The sequence below is a fragment of the Scyliorhinus torazame genome, chromosome 13 (genome assembly GCF_047496885.1).
Source record: "Scyliorhinus torazame isolate Kashiwa2021f chromosome 13, sScyTor2.1, whole genome shotgun sequence".
Taxonomy (NCBI): domain Eukaryota; kingdom Metazoa; phylum Chordata; class Chondrichthyes; order Carcharhiniformes; family Scyliorhinidae; genus Scyliorhinus; species Scyliorhinus torazame.
Window position 1 is genome coordinate 120256388 of NC_092719.1, and position 18468 is coordinate 120274855.

Below are 18468 nucleotides of genomic sequence, written 5' to 3' on the forward strand. Positions count from 1 at the left end.
TTTGATCATTAATATTCCCTTGCAACTTGGGTCTTATAATTAAGACCTCCAGATGTTACAGTTTTACAAATTTGGATACCACTTGCTTTAGCCCCGTTGGTGTACAAGGTTACCGTTACCCATGTCCAACTACTGAGAAACTGCTCTCAACTCCGACTGTTTCTAAATCCAATATGCTCCCCTCCCAATTCCATACTCCTGAATCTTCTCCAATAGCCTCCGGTGTGATAGCTTGCCACGGTTTTTTTTCAAACATCCATGTACATCATTTGCCATGTCGCCTTCTCAAAAAATAAGCAGGTTTGTCAAACATATTCTTCCTTTTTGAAATGTGTTGATTGCATCTAATTATTTTTCTTCATCTTGCTATTAAGTCTCAACTTTAATGATTTCGAAATCTTCCTGCCAAAGATGTCACGCTAATTGGCCTGCAATTACCCAAGCTAGCATGGACTCTTTTTGAGAATTTGTTTTACACTTTCGAGCACAGCCATTCAGTAGGATGCTAAAATATAATTTCTAGGGCCTCAGATATTTCCACCCAATTTCTTTCAAGATCCTTGCATCAGATCCCAGCACACTAGCGTCTCTAATACTTCATTTCAATTCGCCTTCTCTTTTTATTCTTTTTGTACTCAAAGTATAAATGAAATGCTGGAAATACTCAGAGGTCTGTTGGGAGAAAAACAGAGTTAAGGTTTCAGGTCAATAATCTTTCATCATAACTGGTAGAAAATATTAGAAATATAGCTTGTAACTTTTTCTCTCTACAATAGATGATATCAGAGCTGCTTAACATTTCCAGCACTTTGTTATTATTTCCGATTTCCAGTTCCAAAGTATTTTTCTCTTGGACTTATCAAATATAACACCCCTGCCAATTTATCTTATTCTCCAATTCCTCACATACCTCTCCTTTTGGATGCCACATTACATTCTTGACCTCCTTCCTCGTTTTCTAGTACTTTCTTCAATATTACTCTTTTTGCCACAGAATTTTGAAACTTGGTCATTTTTTAGGGAAAAAATGTATATTTTTATATTTTGCTCGTAATAAAATCTCATTGTTGACCCTGTGTTCTCCTATCTCTTTGCATTTCGCAGCAACTAACTTACTCTTCATCTTTCTAAATTCTGCCTGATTTCAATCTAATGCTTTTGTGTGAACGTCTTCCCTCATTATTTCAACTTTAATCATCATCAGGTACAGAACTGCTAACAAGACACAAAATGAAAATTGTTTTGGAAACAAATGTACCTCAGCAATGGGTAACAAAACATGTTACTTTAGTACACGTTGACAAATAAAAAGAGGAAAATTAAAAATGTAAGTCATATTGTGAATACCTTGCAGTGATCATTCTCGTTTTTTGGAAGGGAATTCTTGTTCCATTTCATACTGGTCTCATTATCCACAGATACGTCTACAAATACCAGCTCTGGGTTTGGTCTTTTGACAATATTTACTTTATAGGTCTTCAATCTGTTGTTACACATTGGTTCCATAGAATTATTTTCAGGATCAGGTTCATGCTCTTGATGGCTGTATTGTGACGAACCATCCCCATGACTTGTTTCAAGGCAAATATCTTCTTGGCTTTGCCCAGAATCTTGTGTTAGAGATTTTGCTGGTACGAATCCATCCGGTGTCCCTTTGGTGTTGTTGCTATTTCTGGCAGGGTCTTGCAGCTGTTTTTTATGGAAGTCACTGCCAATGGCTTCCGATATGGCTTTAAGGTAGAGGACATTCGTACCCTGCACAGGTGTTACCTTCCGAGACTCTCGTCGAGTCACATTTTTATAATCTGTCTGGATTACAGATTCAGAACTCTGCTTCAAGGTACTGCTTGAAACTGCAGGAAGATTTCTCTTTTCAGTTTCTGTACTCTATAATTTATAGCACAGCAACAGTAAAACAAATTAGAATGTTACAAAGATCACCAAATAGGAAAATAATAAGATTAAGTGACAGGTTTAATTTGTTTTAACTGCTAGGGATAATGCTAGTAAACATTCACACAGTTAAGCATCTTTCTTCTATAGATTTCTTATACGCTGTAATTTTCCACACTAGTGCATCCTTTGTTGCTCAACTTTATAGAGTGGTCAGCTCAATTTAATTGAAGGCATTGTAAAATATCTTCCATTAACTAGTCACCCATGTAGAGTGGCACGGTGGCTAGCACTGCTGCATATGGCGCTGAGGACCTTGGTTCAATCCCGGCCCCAGGTCACTGTCTGCGGAGTTTGCACATTCTCCCCGCGTCTGCGTGGGTCTCACCCCCACAACCCAAAGATGTGCAGGTTAGGTGGATTGGCTACACTAAATTGCCCCTTAAGCACACCTCTGCTGGGCTGGTTAATTGCCACCCCCCACCGATAATCAAAGACTAGTTAACCAAAAAATTGAGACAAGACTTCCATCCTCTCCTGGAGACAGTACTATTTTATAGAGCTACCAGCCAAATCTGCCAGGCTGCACATTGGGAGGAGGCCTTTCCCACCATTCAATAAATCTGAACAGCTGCCAGATGAGGTCCTTAAGTGGGTTTGTTAAATCGCAGCAAGGATGGAAAGGAGAGGTGAGCATGTGCCCTATTTTACTCGATCTATCTCCGCCTGCTTTCCTCCCGCAGGTGGCCTGTTAAATCCAACCTCATGAAACTATTTGGTTCGCGAGGGCAAAAAGAATGTCTTCCTTATCTGGTCTTGCCTATATGTGACCCAGGCTCATGACAATATGACTAACTCTTAATTGTTCTTTGAAATGGCCTATTAAGCCACTCAATTGTATCAAACTGCTATGATCAACTATAGAAGAGTAATAAAGCCAGATAGCCTACCCAGCATTCACCTATAGGCACTGGATTTGGATGTGACAAAGACAAACCCAGTGCCTTACATATTCCTCATCACTAATATCTGGAGACTTGTGGCAACATTGGGAGAGCTGTCCCACAGACTAATCAAGTAACAGTTTGAACAGCCCTCTCCAGTATTCTTTACTGCCTTGGTTGAAACGTGGACAAAAGAACGGAAGTCCAGAGGTAAGGTGAGAATGACTTCCTTGGACAGCTTTTCTTTTGCAACTCATCTAACCTGTTAATCTTGTACATCTCTAACGAATCTCCCACCAGTCTCCTTTGCTCCAAGGAATACCCCCACCAGATCCTCCAACCTAACCTTCCTAAAGTGTGGTGGCCAGAACTGGATACGAACTAGATTTGGTCCAACGAGAGCTTTATAAACGTTCAGCATAACTTCCCTACTTTTCTACTCAATACTTCAATTTATCAAGCCCAAGGTCCCATATGCTTTGCTAATTAGTCTTTCAATGATTCCTGCCACCCTTCAAAGATCTATGCACTAGGTCCCTTTGTCCCTACACATTCTTTAGAACTGTACTATCTGGCCCATATTGTCTTGCCCCATTCCTTCTGCCAAAATGCATCACCTCCCACCTCTCTGTATTAAATTCCATCTGCTATTTGTCTGCCCATTCTGCATACTATGCCTTGCTGTAATCAGTTGGTATCGTCCTCAGTTTGCCATATTTGATAACAGTCTGCCATCCTCCAGTCTGAAAAATCATTTACAACTCATTGTAATCTGTCCTGAAGTCATTTTTTTTTTTTAAATGCAAGCTGAAACTGACCTTTCTATTGCATGTATCTCGATTTTGTTAACTAGCCTTTCATGTGGTAATTTTTGTCAATGTTTCTAAAATCAAGATCGACAACATCTGTTATATCCCCCTCATCAGCTGTCTCTGTTATTTCATCAAAATATTCAATCAGATTATTCAAACGCCCTCTGCCGTTTACAAATCCATGTCGTTAACTCAAATCTCTCCCAGGTGGCTTTTAATTCTTTCTCTGATTATTTTTTCTAAAACACCACCCTCAGCTGATGTTAAACTGATCTGCCCATTACTAGTAATGTCCTTACAACCTTTCTTGAACAAGCATGTCGCATTTGCCAGTTCCAACCCTCTGATCCCACCCCAGTATCTGGAAATTTATGACAAACGATTCCAATTTCTCCAACCCCTCTTCACTTTGCAATCTGGAAAATGAGACATCCAGACCAGGTGACTTAACAACTCTGCTAAGCAAACTTTTCCAGTAAGATCGCTTCCATCACTTTTCAGCCCACCGGTTATATCCACCAGCTCTATTCACAAGAGATATTTAGTCAGAATCTTATTCCTCAGTAAATGGCGATACAAAGTAATCAATTATTCTGGCTTGCCCTGCATTTCTAAGCACATTACCCTTTTTATACCCAATCGACCTATTTACATTCTGGTAGAATTTATCGGATTACCTCTAAATTACAATAACCACCATTTCTAATTTCAGTCTCGCTTTGCCAGTCTTATTTTCTTCTTCACTTGCCGTCCCCACAGATTGTATCTGGCCTGATTCTCACTTGAAAATTTTACCTAATGTGCATCACACGTCCTTTTTTAAAAATTCAATCACTTTTTAAATTAATTTGTGGGGTGTGGACATAGTGTTGCCCTCGAGAAGATGGTGGGGTAAGTTGCTTTCTTGAACCACTGTAGTCCATGTGGTCTAGGTACAACCACAGTGCTGTTAGAGAGGGAGTTCCAGGATTTTGACTCTGTGACAGTGAAGGAACGGCAATATATTTCCAAGTCAGGATGGTGAGTGGCTTGGAAAAACTTCCAGGTGGTGGCGTTCCCCTGTGTCTTCTGCCCTTGTCCTTATGGATCGTAGTGGTCAGGCGTTTGGAGGGTGATCCCAAGGAGCCTTGGTGTGTTCCTGTAGTGCATCTTGTCGATGACACACACTGCTGCCACTGTGCATTGGTGGTGGAGGGAATGAATATTTGTGGAAGGGATAGCAATCAAGTGGCCTGCTCTCTCTTGGGTACTGTCAAGCTTCTTGAGTGTTGTTGGAGCTACACTCATCCAGGCATGTGGAGAGTATTCCATCACACTCCTGACTTGTGCTGGAAGATGGTGGACGAGCTTTGGGGAGTCAGCAGTCATCCAAAAAGCCTGGCATTAGCTTCATTACCTTTCTCCTTTGTTGGAATGTATCCAGCTTCCTAAAGGAGCTCCCATTGTTCCATTACCTTTACCCTGTCAGTCTTTTGGTCCATTTTACATGTCTAGATCCCCCGTCATCCCACTAAAGTTAGCCCTCTTCCAATTTAGCAGTCCTATTTAGTAGTCCTACTTTAGGTTGTTTCTTCTTCTTCACCATTACGGATTTAAACGGGGCAGCATGGTAGCACAAGTGGATAGCACTGTGGCTTCACAGTGCCAGGGTCCCAGGTTCAATTTCCCGCTGGGTCATTGTCTGTGCGGAGTCTGCACGTTCTCCCCGTGTCTACGTGGGTTTCCTCCGGGTGCTCCGCTTTCCTTTCACAGTCCAAAGAAGTGCAGGTTAGGTGGATTGGCCATGATAAATTGCCCTTAGTGACCAAAAAAGAGAGGTTAGGAGGGATTATTGGGTTACGAGGATAGGGTGGAAGTGAGGGCTTAAGTGGGTCGGTGCAGACTCAATGGGCCGAATGGCCTCCTTCTGCACTGTATGTAAACCTTATAGTAAGAAGTCTTATAACACCAGGTTAAAGTCCAACAGGTTTGTTTCAAATCACTAGCTTTCGGAGCACTGCTCCTTCCTCAGGTGAGGAATACATCATGTAAACCTTATGATAGTGATCACTCTTACCCAAGTGCACTCCCAAAGACATTTGGTCCACTTCATTCTCCATCAACAGGTCCTACAGTTTTTCCTTCCTAGTTGGACTGAGAATATACTAGGCAAGGAATTCCTTACATAACTAAAATCCCACACCATTATATAGGTTGAACACATCTCTACAGATTTTCTCCCCCCTCTCTCATTTTCTATTTGACGACCTATAGAATGCATCAAGTAATGAGATTTCTTGTTATCAACTCTAACCAAATTCTTTTTTTATTTTAGAGTAGCCAATAATTTTTTTTTCCAAATAAGGAGCAATTTAGCGTGGCCAATCCACCTAACCTGCACATCTTTGGGTTGAGGGTGAAACCCACGCAGACACAGGGAGAATGTGCAAACTCCACATGGACAGTGACCCAGGTCCTCAGCGCCATAGGCAGCAGTGCTATCTATTGAGCCACGTGCCGCCCCCACTCTAACCAAATTCTTAGCCCCTCAAAGACACCCTTCCTTTCCAACACTACAATGTCCTCGTTAATCAGTACGATCAACCACCTCCCTGTTTTCCTACTCTTAGCTATTCTCAACACCTTGCATTTTGAAATCTTAGTGGCCAGTCTTCACCAGTTTTATGCCACATTTCTGTTATTGCCATAACATGATATACCCACTATACCCACACTGATATTTGTGCTTGCAGCTCACCAACCTTATACATCACACTTCATGGTTACCCAGTCTGTAAAACAAATAGGCTTCCGATTTGCTGTTGTATGATTTGTGACATCATCCAAGGCCAATTTAACACAAGCACAATCAGGAGTCGGGTCTGTCGCCCTTGGAACAAATGGGCTCAAGACCTGCCTCTTGCCTCAGCTGTGTTTAAGTAAATAAAACAAAAAAAAACATTCCTCCAGCCCTCAGCTCCCTCCTGCACCACACACTCCCTGCCAACCCATGTCCCCACACCCATCAATTTTCTCATGCCAATTTAGTGCAATTCATGGCACTACACCCACTCACTCTTTACTCTTGGCACCTCCATGCTAATTCACCTATTATCGCTGGGAAGCCCTTTGACAGCTGGATAGTTCAATTACTTTGTGCGTAAAAAGTGCATAATCACGTTCACTTTTAACAGACCTAAAGAGTGTCCTTGGACCCTCTCCAAAAAGTGGGGGGGGGGGGGGGGGGGGGAGAACATTACCTCCCCAAAAAGGGGGGGGGGGGCAGACATTACCTCTCCAAAAAAGGGGGTAGGAACATGGGCGGGGGGGGGGGGAAGAAACATTGCCTCTCCGAAAAAAGAAAAGGGGGGGAAAATAGACATTATTTTTTGATAATAAAAATATTATTATAGAATAATAATATTCCGTCTCCAAAAAGGATGGACGGGGACGGGACATTACTTCTCCAAAAAGGAGGAATGGGACATTACCTCTCCAAAAGGTGGGGTGGGGGAAACGTCATACCTCTCAAAATGGGGGTGTACATGACCTCTCCAAAGGCGGGGGGGGGGGGGGGGGGGGGGGGGGGGAGGGGGAGGTGGGAAATACATTACCTCTCAAAACAAAAAGGGGATCGACGACAATTATCTCTTCAAAAATAAAATAAAGAAGAACATTACCTCTCTCTCCCTCACTTGACTTCAATTTTCAATTCTACAAGGGCTCCTTGATGTCACACTTAGTAGAATACTGCTCTGAAATCAAGGGCAGTCACTCCCACCTCACCTCTACAATTTTGTTCCTTTGGCCATGTTTGGGCCAAGATCGTAATGAGGTCTGGATCTGAACGGGCAATTTTCTGCATTGTTGGGCAAATGCCAGTTGTTGTGGCTATACTGAAACAGCTTCACTAGAGAAGCAGCTAGTTCTGGAGCACAAGTATTCACAACTACAGCTTACAGGACCTATTACCAAAAGAGAATATGCTGGAAAATCTCAGCAGGTCTGCAAAGATCTGTAAGGAGAGAAGAGAGCTAACATTGTGTCCAGATGACCCTTTGTCAAAGCTCAATAACAGGACCTACAGCCTAGTGCGTTCAGCCGTTTGTCAGTGCCATGTAGCATGGATAAGGCTGCTGAAGGCTGGCATTTGTGATACTGGGAACCTCTGGGAGAGGCCACCGAGATAGTCATCCACTCTTTCGGCACTTCTCGCTGAAAATTGACACAAATGCTTCAGCCGTGCCTTATCTCGCCTATTTTTGATTTACGACTTCTTCTTAAATTTGATTCTGTGCCCCCACTTTTAGTTTAAAACCCTCTCTACTTCCGAGTTATGCGGCTCGCAGGAATATGACCCTGATGCTGCAGCTTAATTGGCTTGGTTGCTCGGTCACATAGAATCATAGAAATTTACAGCATGGAAACAGGCCCTTCGGCCCAACCAGTCCATGCCGCCCAGTTTTTACCATTAAGCTAGTCCCAGTTGCCCGCACTTGGCCCATAACCCTCTATACCCATCTTACCCATGTAACTATCTAAATGCTTTTTAAAAGACACAATTGTACCCGCCTCTACTACTACCTCTGGCAGCACATTCCAGACACTCACTACCCTCTGAGTGAAGAAATTGCCCCTCTGGGCCCTTCTGAATCTCTCCCCTCTCACCTTAAACCTATGCCCTCTAGTTTTAGACTCCCCTACCTTTGGGAAAAGATGTTGACTATCTACCTTATCTATGCCCCTCATTATTTTATAGACCTCTATAAGATCACCCCTAAGCCTCCTACGCTCCAGGGAAAAAAGTCCCAGTCTATCCAGCCTCTCCTTATAACTCGAACCATCAAGTCCCGGTAACATCCTAGTAAATCTTTTCTGCACTCTTTCTAGTTTAATAATATCCTTTCTATAATAGGGTGACCAGAACTGCACACAGTATTCCCAGTGTGGCCGTACCAATGTCTTGTACCACTTCAACAAGACGTCCCAACTCCTGTATTCAATGTTCTGACCAATGAAACCAAGCATGCCGAATGCCTTCTTCACCACCCTGTCCACCTGCGACTCCACCTTCAAGGAGCTATGAACCTGTACTCCTAGATCTCTTTGTTCTATAACTCTCCCCAACGCCATACCATTAACTGAGTGGGTCCTGGCTTGATTCGATCTGCCAAAATGCATCACCTCACATTTATCTAAATTAAACTCCATCTGCCATTCGTCGGCCCACTGGCCTAATTGATCAAGATCCCGTTGCAATCCTAGATAACCTTCTTCACTATTCACTGTGCCACCAATCTTGGTGTCATTTGCAAACTTACTAACCATGCCTCCTAAATTCTCATCCAAATCATTAATATAAATCACAAATAACAGTGGACCCAGCACCGATCCCGGAGGCACACCACTGGTCACTGGCCTCCAGTTTGAAAAACAACCCTCTACAACCACCCTCTGTCTTCTGTCGTCCAGCCAATTTTGAATCCAATTGGCAACCTCACCCTGGATCCCGTGAGCTTTAACCTTCTGCAACAACCTACCATGCGGTACCTTGTCAAAGGCTTTGCTAAAGTCCATGTAGACAACATCTACTACACTGCCCTCATCTACCTTCTTGGTCACCCCCTCAAAAAAATCAATCAAATTTGTGAGACATGATTTTTCACGCACAAAGCCATGCTGACTGCCCCGAATCAGTCCTTGCCTCTCTAAATGCTTGTAGATCCTGTCTCTCAGAATACCTTCTAGCAACTTACCTACTACAGACGTTAGGCTCACCGGTCTGTAGTTCCCAGGCTTTTCCCTGCTGCCCTTCTTAAACAAGGGCACAACATTCGACACTCTCCAATCTTCAGGCACCTCACCTGTGGCTGCCGATGATTCAAATATCTGTTAGGGGACCCGCAATTTCCTCCCTAGCCTCCCTCAACATCCTGGGATACATTTCATCAGGTCCCGGGGATTTATCTACCTTGATGCGCTTTAAGACTTCCAGCACCTCCTCCTCTGTAATATGCACACTTCTCAAGACATCACTATTTATTTCCCTTAGTTTCCTAACATCCATGCCTTTCTCCACCGTGAATACCGATGAGAAATATTCATTCAGGATCTCACCCAACTCTTGTGGCTCTGCACATAGATGTCCTTGTTGATCCTTAAGAGGCCCTACTCTGTCCCTAGTTACTCTTTTTCCCTTTATGTATCTGTAGAAGCTCTTTGGATTCTCCTTAGCATTATTTGCCAAAGCAATTTCATGTCCCCTTTTTGCCCTCCTGATTTCCCTCTTAACTCTATTTCGACAATCTCTATACTCTTCAAGGGATCCACTTGATCCCAGTTGTTTATGTACGTCATATGCCTCCTTTTTTTTGACCAGAGTCTCAATATCTCGAGTCATCCAGGGTTCCCTACTTCTACCAGCCTTGCCCTTCACTCTAAAGGGAATGTGCTTACCCTGAACCCTGGTTAACACATTTTTAAAAGCCTCCCATTTACCAGCCGTCCCTTTGCCTGCCAACAGTCTCCCCCAATCGACCTCTGAAAGTTCCTGTCTGATACCATCAAAATTGGCCTTGCCCCAATTAAGAATTTTAACTCTTGGGCCAGACCTATCATTCTCCATAGCTATCTTAAAACTAATGGAGTTATGGTCACTTGTCCCAAAGTGATCCCTCACTAGCACTTCTGTCACTTGCCCGTCCTTATTTCCCAAGACGAGGTCAAGTTTTGCCCCCTCTCTAGTCGGTCCATCCACATACTGAATGAGAAATTCCTCCTGAATACACTCAACAAATTTCCCTCCATCCAAGCCCCTAATGCTATGGCTGTCCCAGTCAATGTTGGGAAAGTTAAAGTCCCCTACTATTACCACCCTATTATTCTTGCAGCTATCTGTAATCTCCTTACATATTTGCTCCTCAATTTCCCGCATCACCCATTTCACATCATGAAATAGCTCTGATGAACAATAAGCAACCCCATCTAGCGAGTTTGCGAATTTGTTCATCTTTTCTATCTTATAAAATGATAAAGTACAAAACCTATTTATCTTTACAAACAAACTGTTCCTTCCGATGACATGTTGAGTCAATACTATTGTGACCGTTAGCAGGATAGCACAGTAAAATAGCCGTCTCTTTAATCACATATCTAAATGTTGGAGCGTTGGTGTTTACAGAAAATAGTTTTCAAAGCAGAAGGTAGAGAACATATTGGAATAGGATACCTCATAAGCATGTTCTAGCTGTGAAGATCTTGATGTAAATCTCTTCCGATAGTGATTTTTGTCACTGAACAGAGTCTTCCGAAATGAAAAACTCTTTTTCCATTGATTTGTATAATTGAAACCGAGGTCTTGTGAATGAGCAAAGACAGCATCACGAGAAGAAACAATTTCTGGTGTGGAATTCATTTGTTCAATACATCTAAAGGCTGGTCCCGTTTCTTTGCTGGTCTTCAGACTGATTTCCTGCATGCTGTCCTCTTGTTCAGTCACAGAATCGCTGTTAGACAACGACCTATTATTGCTTTGTTGTGAACACTGTGGCGGTTCAGTTGTGCATTTCCTGCTTTTTCTTGGAGAGGCAGTAGAGTCATCATCCCAACCAAACTTCATCTTTTGCTTCCGACAGCTTGGCTCCATTGCTGGTTCAGCTACAGTAAACAGAAGAAAAACACACCCTCTTCTTACTACTCTTGGAATTCAGAGGACTGAACCTGGGTATGCGTTCAAATTCCACAGAAACATGTGGGAAATTAAATGTAATTAAATAAATAAAACTAAATTTACAAAGTTAGTCATCAGTAACAATGAATTGATCAGATTGTCTTAATAACCCATGTGGTTCACTTAATGCTCTTTAAGTATGGAAACCTGCCACCCTTACCCAGGCTGGTGGCTTTACACCCACAGCAATTTGGTTGAACCTTAACTGTCATAGAGGCACTACAGTGCAGGAGGCCATTCAGCCCATAGAGTCTGCACCGGCCCTCCAAAAAGAGCAGCCCGCAGCAGCACCCCCCCCCCCCCCCCCCCATAAACCCACCTATCCCTTTGGACACTGAGGGACAATTTTTGGCAAGGCATAAGGCTGGGCCGATCACTTGACTTAAACCTATCCATCAGATTCAGGTAAAACAAAGGCATACATTTGTGCAAAATTTGAAAGAGTCTTCCCACAGACTCATCAAGCATGAGGATGATGGAAGCAGAAACAAACAATTTCAAAAGAAAATTGGATGGGCACTTGAAGGAAATAAACCTTGCTATAGGGGTTGAGGAAAGGGACTGCCTGGATTGTTCCCCAGGGTGCTGGTGTAGGCATGATGTTCCAAATAGTTTCTTGCAGTGCTGTAAAAGACCCCGACCTATCTGAAATGGCTGGCCCATTATTCTATGACTGCGATCCTGGGTTCTGGATGCCCAGCCAAAGGAAAACTTTTTTCTCAGTATTGACTCTGCCCCAGACACGTCCTGCATAATGCTTCCCAACTCCCCTCCTACAATCTCTTCCCACACCCATAATCCACTCTCCACCCCCATCACCACTCCATTAAACTCCCCCCCCCCGGCCCACAAAACCCTGTCCTCCCTGCCACCAAGCCCAACACCCCCTCCGAAATCCACACTTTTCCCTCCCATGCCCCCCACTCCCCTCAACTCACTTCATCTCCCCTACTGCACCCCCAATTCACTTCCCCCACTCTACCGCAAATGCCCACTCAATCCCTCTTCCGTCCTGCGTGTGTGTCCCTTGCTCCCTCTTCACTCCCATGTCCGAACGCCGTCCGATGTCCCCTAACCCCACTCCCCACCTACGCTGGCCATGTTCACTCATTGACCCCTCGACACCCCAACTTGCCTCTCTCTCCCCCCCCTTCTCATGCCCTCCCTTCTCCCATGCCCTCCCTCCCCCTGCCCCCTGGCTCCACTGCCCCTCCCACCTGCCACCCCCGCCATTCCAGCTCCCCCGCTCCCAGCACCCTCCCCTTGCTCTACACCGAATACTCTCCTCTTCACTCCCATGTCCCAATGCCGTCCAGTGTCCCCTTCTCCCCCATTCCATGCCCTACCCCCTTCTCCCCCTGCCCCCATTTCTCTCCCCCACCCACTCCTAACCCCATTTCTATTCACCCCTACCCATTTCTCTACCCCCACACCCCTACCAAACCCCCTCTTCCACCTTTCCCCAATCTCCCTCAAATCCACTTCTCTCTCCCTGACCCCACCAAACCCCCACACCCACTTCTCTCCCCGACCCCACCAAACCCCCACGCCCACTCTCTCCCCGAACCCCCCCAAACCTCCACACCCACTTCTCTCCCCAACACCCCCCAAATCACCACACCCAATTCTCTCCCGACCGCTCCCAAACCCCCACTTCTCTCTCACTCCCCCCAAACCCCCACTTCTCTCCCCGACCCCCCCACACCCACTTCTCTCCCACCCCCCCCAAATCCCCACTTCTCTCCCCGACCCCCCAAAACCCCCACACCCATTTCTCTCCCCAACCCCCCCCAAACCTCCACACCCACTGCTCTCCATCCCCAGCCACCGATCCCATCAAAGCCCCACTGTCACTTCTCTCCCTCACGCCCAAATCCAGTGGCCCACCACTCTCTCCCCCAGAACATGCAACCCCGCTTCCCCCAAACCCCCCAGCCATGCTTTCTCCCCACAACCCCCACCCCACTTTCTCCCCCCCAAAAGCCTCACCCCACTTTCTCCCCCAAATCTCCAGCCCAGCCTTTCCACCCCCCAAACCCGCACTCCCTGCTTTATTCCCCCCAAAACCCACACCGTCTATCCCCAAAACACTCAACCACGCTTTTTACCCTGAAACCCCCACCTTCTCTCCCCAAAACACCGACCCCCAATTTCTCCACACCGAAACCCCCACCCCACTTTCACCCCAGAAAGCCCCGCCCCACTTTCTCCCCCAGAAACCCTCACCCCACTTACTCGCCGGAAACCCCCACCCCACTTTCTCCCCGGAAACCCCCACCCCACTTTCTCCCCCAGAAACCCTCACCCCACTTTCTCACCCAGATACCCCCACCCCTTTCACCCTAGAAAGCCCCACCCCACTTTCTCCTCAGAAATCCCCACCCCACTTTCTCCCCAGAAAGTCCCACCCCACTTTCACCCAGAAAGCCCCACCCCACTTTCTCCCCCAGAAAGCCCCACCCCACTTTCTCCCCCAGAAAGCCCCACCCCTTTCTCTCCCCCCTCAGCTTTCCCTCCCCGAAACCCCCTACCCCACTTTCTCCCCACCCCGAAAACCCCGACCCCTCTTTCTCCCCCCCAGAAATCACCCAACCCCGCTTTCTCCTTCCTTGTGTTCCCCTAACACCCCCCTCCCTACCTCCCCCCAACACTGCCCTCCCTCCTTCACTTCCCCTAACAACCCCCCCTCCCTGCCCCCAACACCCCCCTCCCTCCGTCACTTCCCCCAACTCCCCCCTCTCTCCCTCGCTTCTTCAGAGATCCCACTCCCAACACACGACACCCTCCCGACACCTCTCTCCCTCCCGACAACCCCCCTCCCTCCGTCCCCCGAAACCCCCCTCCCTCCGTCCCCCCCTCCCTCCCCCGACACCCCCCTCCCTCCTTCCCCCGACACCCCCCTCCCTCCTTCCCCCGACACCCCCCTCCCTCCTTCCCCCGACACCCCCCTCCCTCCTTCCCCCGACACCCCCCTCCCTCCTTCCCCCGACACCCCCCTTCCCCCGACACCCCCCCTCCCTCCTTCCCCCGACACCCCCCTCCCTCCTTCCCCCGACACCCCCCTGCCTCCTTCCCCCGACACCCCCCTCCCTCCTTCCCCCGACACCCCCCTCCCTCCTTCCCCCGACACCCCCCTCCCTCCTTCCCCCGACACCCCCCTCCCTCCTTCCCCCGACACCCCCCTCCCTCCTTCCCCCGACACCCCCCTCCCTCCTTCCCCCGACACCCCCCTCCCTCCTTCCCCCGACACCCCCCCTCCTACCCTCCCCGACACCTCCCCTCCCTCCCTCACCCGACACCTCCCCTCCCTCCCTCCCTCCCCCGACACCTCCCCTCCCTCCCTCCCCCGACACCTCCCCTCCCTCCCCTCGCTCCCTCGCTCCCCGACACCTCCCCTCCCTCCCCCGACACCTCCCCTCCCTCCCTCCCCCGACACCTCCCCACCCCCACCACCGACTCCTCCCCTCCCACCCCCGACTCCTCCCCTCCCACCCCCGAAAACTCCCCCCTCTCTCCCCCGACGCTCCCCCTCCCTCCCACCCCCGAAAACTCCCCCCTCTCTCCCCCGACGCTCCCCCTCCCTCCCACCCCCGAAAACTCCCCCCGACGCTCCCCCTCCCTCCCACCCCCGAAAACTCCCCCCGACGCTCCCCCTCCCTCCCCCGACGCTCCCACTCCCTCCCTCGACAACTCCCCTCCCTCGACAACTCCCCTCCCCCGACAACTCCCCTCCCCCGACAACTCCCCTCCCCCGACAACTCCCCTCCCCCGACAACTCCCCTCCCCCGACACCCCCCCCTCCCCCGACACCCCCCCTCCCCCGACACCCCCCCTCCCCCGACACCCCCCCTCCCCCGACACCCCCCCTCCCCCGACACCCCCCCTCCCCCGACACCCCCCCTCCCCCGACACCCCCCCTCCCCCGACACCCCCCCTCCCCCGACACCCCCCCTCCCCCGACACCCCCCCTCCCCCGACACCCCCCTCCCCCGACACCCCCCCTCCCCCGACACCCCCCCTCCCCCGACACCCCCCTCCCCCGACACCCCTCCTCCCCGACACCCCCCCTCCCCCGACACCCCCCCTCCCCCGACACCCCCCTCCCTCCCTGCCCCGACGCCCCCTCCCTCCCTGCCCCGACACACACCCCCTCCCTCCCCTCGACATCTCCCTCACTACACTCGACACCCCACTTCCTCCCCTCGACACCCCCTCCCTCCCCTCGACAGCGCCCCTCCCTCCCTCCCCGACAACCCCCTCGACTCTCCCCCCTCGACTCGCCCCCCCCCTCGACTCGCCCCCTCCCCCCCTCGACTCGCCCCCCTCCCCCCCTCGACTCGCCCCCCTCGACTGGCCCCCCTCGACTGGCCCCCCTCGACTGGCCCCCCTCCCCCTCGACTCGCCCCCCTCGACTCGCCCCCCTCCCCCTCGACTCGCCCCCCTCGACTCGCCCCCCTCCCCCCCACGACTCGCCCCCCTCCCCCCCACGACTCGCCCCCCTCCCCCCCACGACTCGCCCCCCTCCCCCCCACGACTCGCCCCCCTCCCCCCCTCGACTCGCCCCCCTCGACTCGCCCCCCTCGACTCGCCCCCCTCCCCCCCTCGACTCGCCCCCCTCCCCCCCTCGACTCGCCCCCCTCCCCCCCTCGACTCGCCCCCCTCCCCCCCTCGACTCGCCCCCCTCCCCCCCTCGACTCGCCCCCCTCCCCCCCCTCGACTCGCCCCCCTCCCCCCTCGACTCGCCCCCCTCCCCCCCTCGACTCGCCCCCCTCCCCCCCTCGACTCGCCCCCCTCCCCCCCTCGACTCGCCCCCCTCCCCCCCACGACTCGCCCCCCTCCCCCCCACGACTCGCCCCCCTCCCCCCCACGACTCGCCCCCCTCCCCCCCACGACTCGCCCCCCTCCCCCCCACGACTCGCCCCCCTCCCCCCCACGACTCGCCCCCTCCCCCCCACGACTCGCCCCCTCCCCCCCACGACTCGCCCCCCTCCCCCCCACGACTCGCCCCCCTCCCCCCCACGACTCGCCCCGCTCCCCCCCACGACTCGCCCCCCTCCCCCCCACGACTCGCCCCCCTCCCCCCCACGACTCGCCCCCCTCCCCCCCACGACTCGCCCCCCTCCCCCCCACGACTCGCCCCCCTCCCCCCCACGACTCGCCCCCCTCCCCCCCACGACTCGCCCCCCTCCCCCCCACGACTCGCCCCCCTCTCCCCCACGCGCCCCCTCCCTCCCCCACGCGCCCCCTCCCTCCCCCCACGCGCCCCCTCCCTCCCCACGCGCCCCCTCCCTCCCCCCACGCGCCCCCTCCCTCCCCCCACACGCCCCCTCCCTCCCCCCACACGCCCCCTCCCTCCCCCACACGCCCCCTCCCTCCCCCCACACGCCCCCTCCCTCCCCTCCACGCCCCCTCCCTCCCCCTCCCTCTCCTCGACACTCCCCTCCCTCCCTCGATACCCTCCCCCCCTCGACCCGCCCCCCACTTGACACTCCCCCTCCCTCCCTCGACTCTCCCCCTCACTCCCCTCCCTCGACACCCCCCCTCCCTCCATGCCCCGACGCCCCCTCCCTCCATGCCACGACGCCCCCCCCTTCCTCCCTGCCCCGACGCCCCCCTCCCTCGACGCCCCCCCTCGACGCCCCCCTCGACGCCCCCCCTCCCGCCCTCGACGCTCCACCTCCCGCCCTCCCCGCCCCTCGACGCCCCCCTCCCTCCCCTCGACGCCCCCCTCCCTCCCCTCGACAGCGCCCCTCCCTCCCTCCCCGACAACCCCCTCGACTCTCCCCCCTCCCCCCCACGACTCGCCCCCCTCCCCCCCACGACTCGCCCCCCCTCCCCCCCACGACTCGCCCCCTCCCCCCCACGACTCGCCCCCTCCCCCCCACGACTCGCCCCCCTCCCCCCCACGACTCGCCCCCCTCCCCCCCACGACTCGCCCCCCTCCCCCCCACGACTCGCCCCCCTCCCCCCCACGACTCGCCCCCCTCCCCCCCACGACTCGCCCCCCTCCCCCCCACGACTCGCCCCCCTCCCCCCCACGACTCGCCCCCCTCCCCCCACGACTCGCCCCCCTCCCCCCCACGACTCGCCCCCCTCTCCCCCACGCGCCCCCTCCCTCCCCCACGCGCCCCCTCCCTCCCCCCACGCGCCCCCTCCCTCCCCCACGCGCCCCCTCCCTCCCCCACGCGCCCCCTCCCTCCCCCCACACGCCCCCTCCCTCCCCCCACACGCCCCCTCCCTCCCCCACACGCCCCCTCCCTCCCCCCACACGCCCCCTCCCTCCCCTCCACGCCCCCTCCCTCCCCCTCCCTCTCCTCGACACTCCCCTCCCTCCCTCGATACCCTCCCCCCCTCGACCCGCCCCCCACTTGACACTCCCCCTCCCTCCCTCGACTCTCCCCCTCACTCCCCTCCCTCGACACCCCCCCTCCCTCCATGCCCCGACGCCCCCTCCCTCCATGCCACGACGCCCCCCCCTTCCTCCCTGCCCCGACGCCCCCCTCCCTCGACGCCCCCCCTCGACGCCCCCCTCGACGCCCCCCCTCCCGCCCTCGACGCTCCACCTCCCGCCCTCCCCGCCCCTCCCCTCGACGCCCCCCTCCCTCCCCTCGACGCCCCCCTCCCTCCCCTCGACGCCCCCCTCCCTCCCCTCGACGCCCCCTCCCTCCCCTCGACGCCCCCTCCCTCCCCTCGACGCCCCCTCCCTCCCCTCGACGCCCCCTCCCTCCCCTCGACGCCCCCTCCCTCCCCTCGACGCCCCCTCCCTCCCCTCGACGCCCCCCTCCCTCCCCTCGACGCCCCCCTCCCTCCCCTCGACGCCCCCCTCCCTCCCCTCGACGCCCCCCTCCCTCCCCTCGACGCCCCCCTCCCTCCCCTCGACGCCCCCCTCCCTCCCCTCGACGCCCCCCTCCCTCCCCTCGACGCCCCCCTCCCTCCCCTCGACGCCCCCCTCCCTCCCCTCGACGCCCCCCTCCCTCCCCTCGACGCCCCCCTCCCTCCCCTCGACGCCCCCCTCCCTCCCCTCGACGCCCCCCTCCCTCCCCTCGACGCCCCCCTCCCTCCCCTCGACGCCCCCCTCCCTCCCCTCGACGCCCCCCTCCCTCCCCTCGAC

The 18468-nt window shown here is 53.4% G+C and overlaps 1 protein-coding gene across 5 annotated transcripts in view; it reads right to left on the reverse strand.

Moving 5' to 3' along the window:
* Positions 1 to 18468, reverse strand: part of tatdn2 (TatD DNase domain containing 2) — a 53796-nt gene that overhangs the window by 25459 nt on the left and 9869 nt on the right. For 4 of the 5 annotated variants that reach the window (XR_011934125.1, XR_011934127.1, XR_011934126.1 and 1 more), the window contains exons 1-3: positions 11893 to 12050; positions 10857 to 11284; positions 1348 to 1887 (exon numbers count right to left, since the gene is read on the reverse strand). Coding sequence is in view for 2 of the 5 variants with exons in the window: in XM_072472113.1 (XP_072328214.1) it covers positions 1348 to 1887; positions 10857 to 11273 (957 nt within the window). In the remaining 3 variants the exon portion in view is untranslated. Of the gene's footprint in view, positions 1 to 1347; positions 1888 to 10856; positions 11285 to 11892; positions 12051 to 18468 lie in introns of those variants that run through there. The other variant, XM_072472114.1, reaches the window with a different exon arrangement.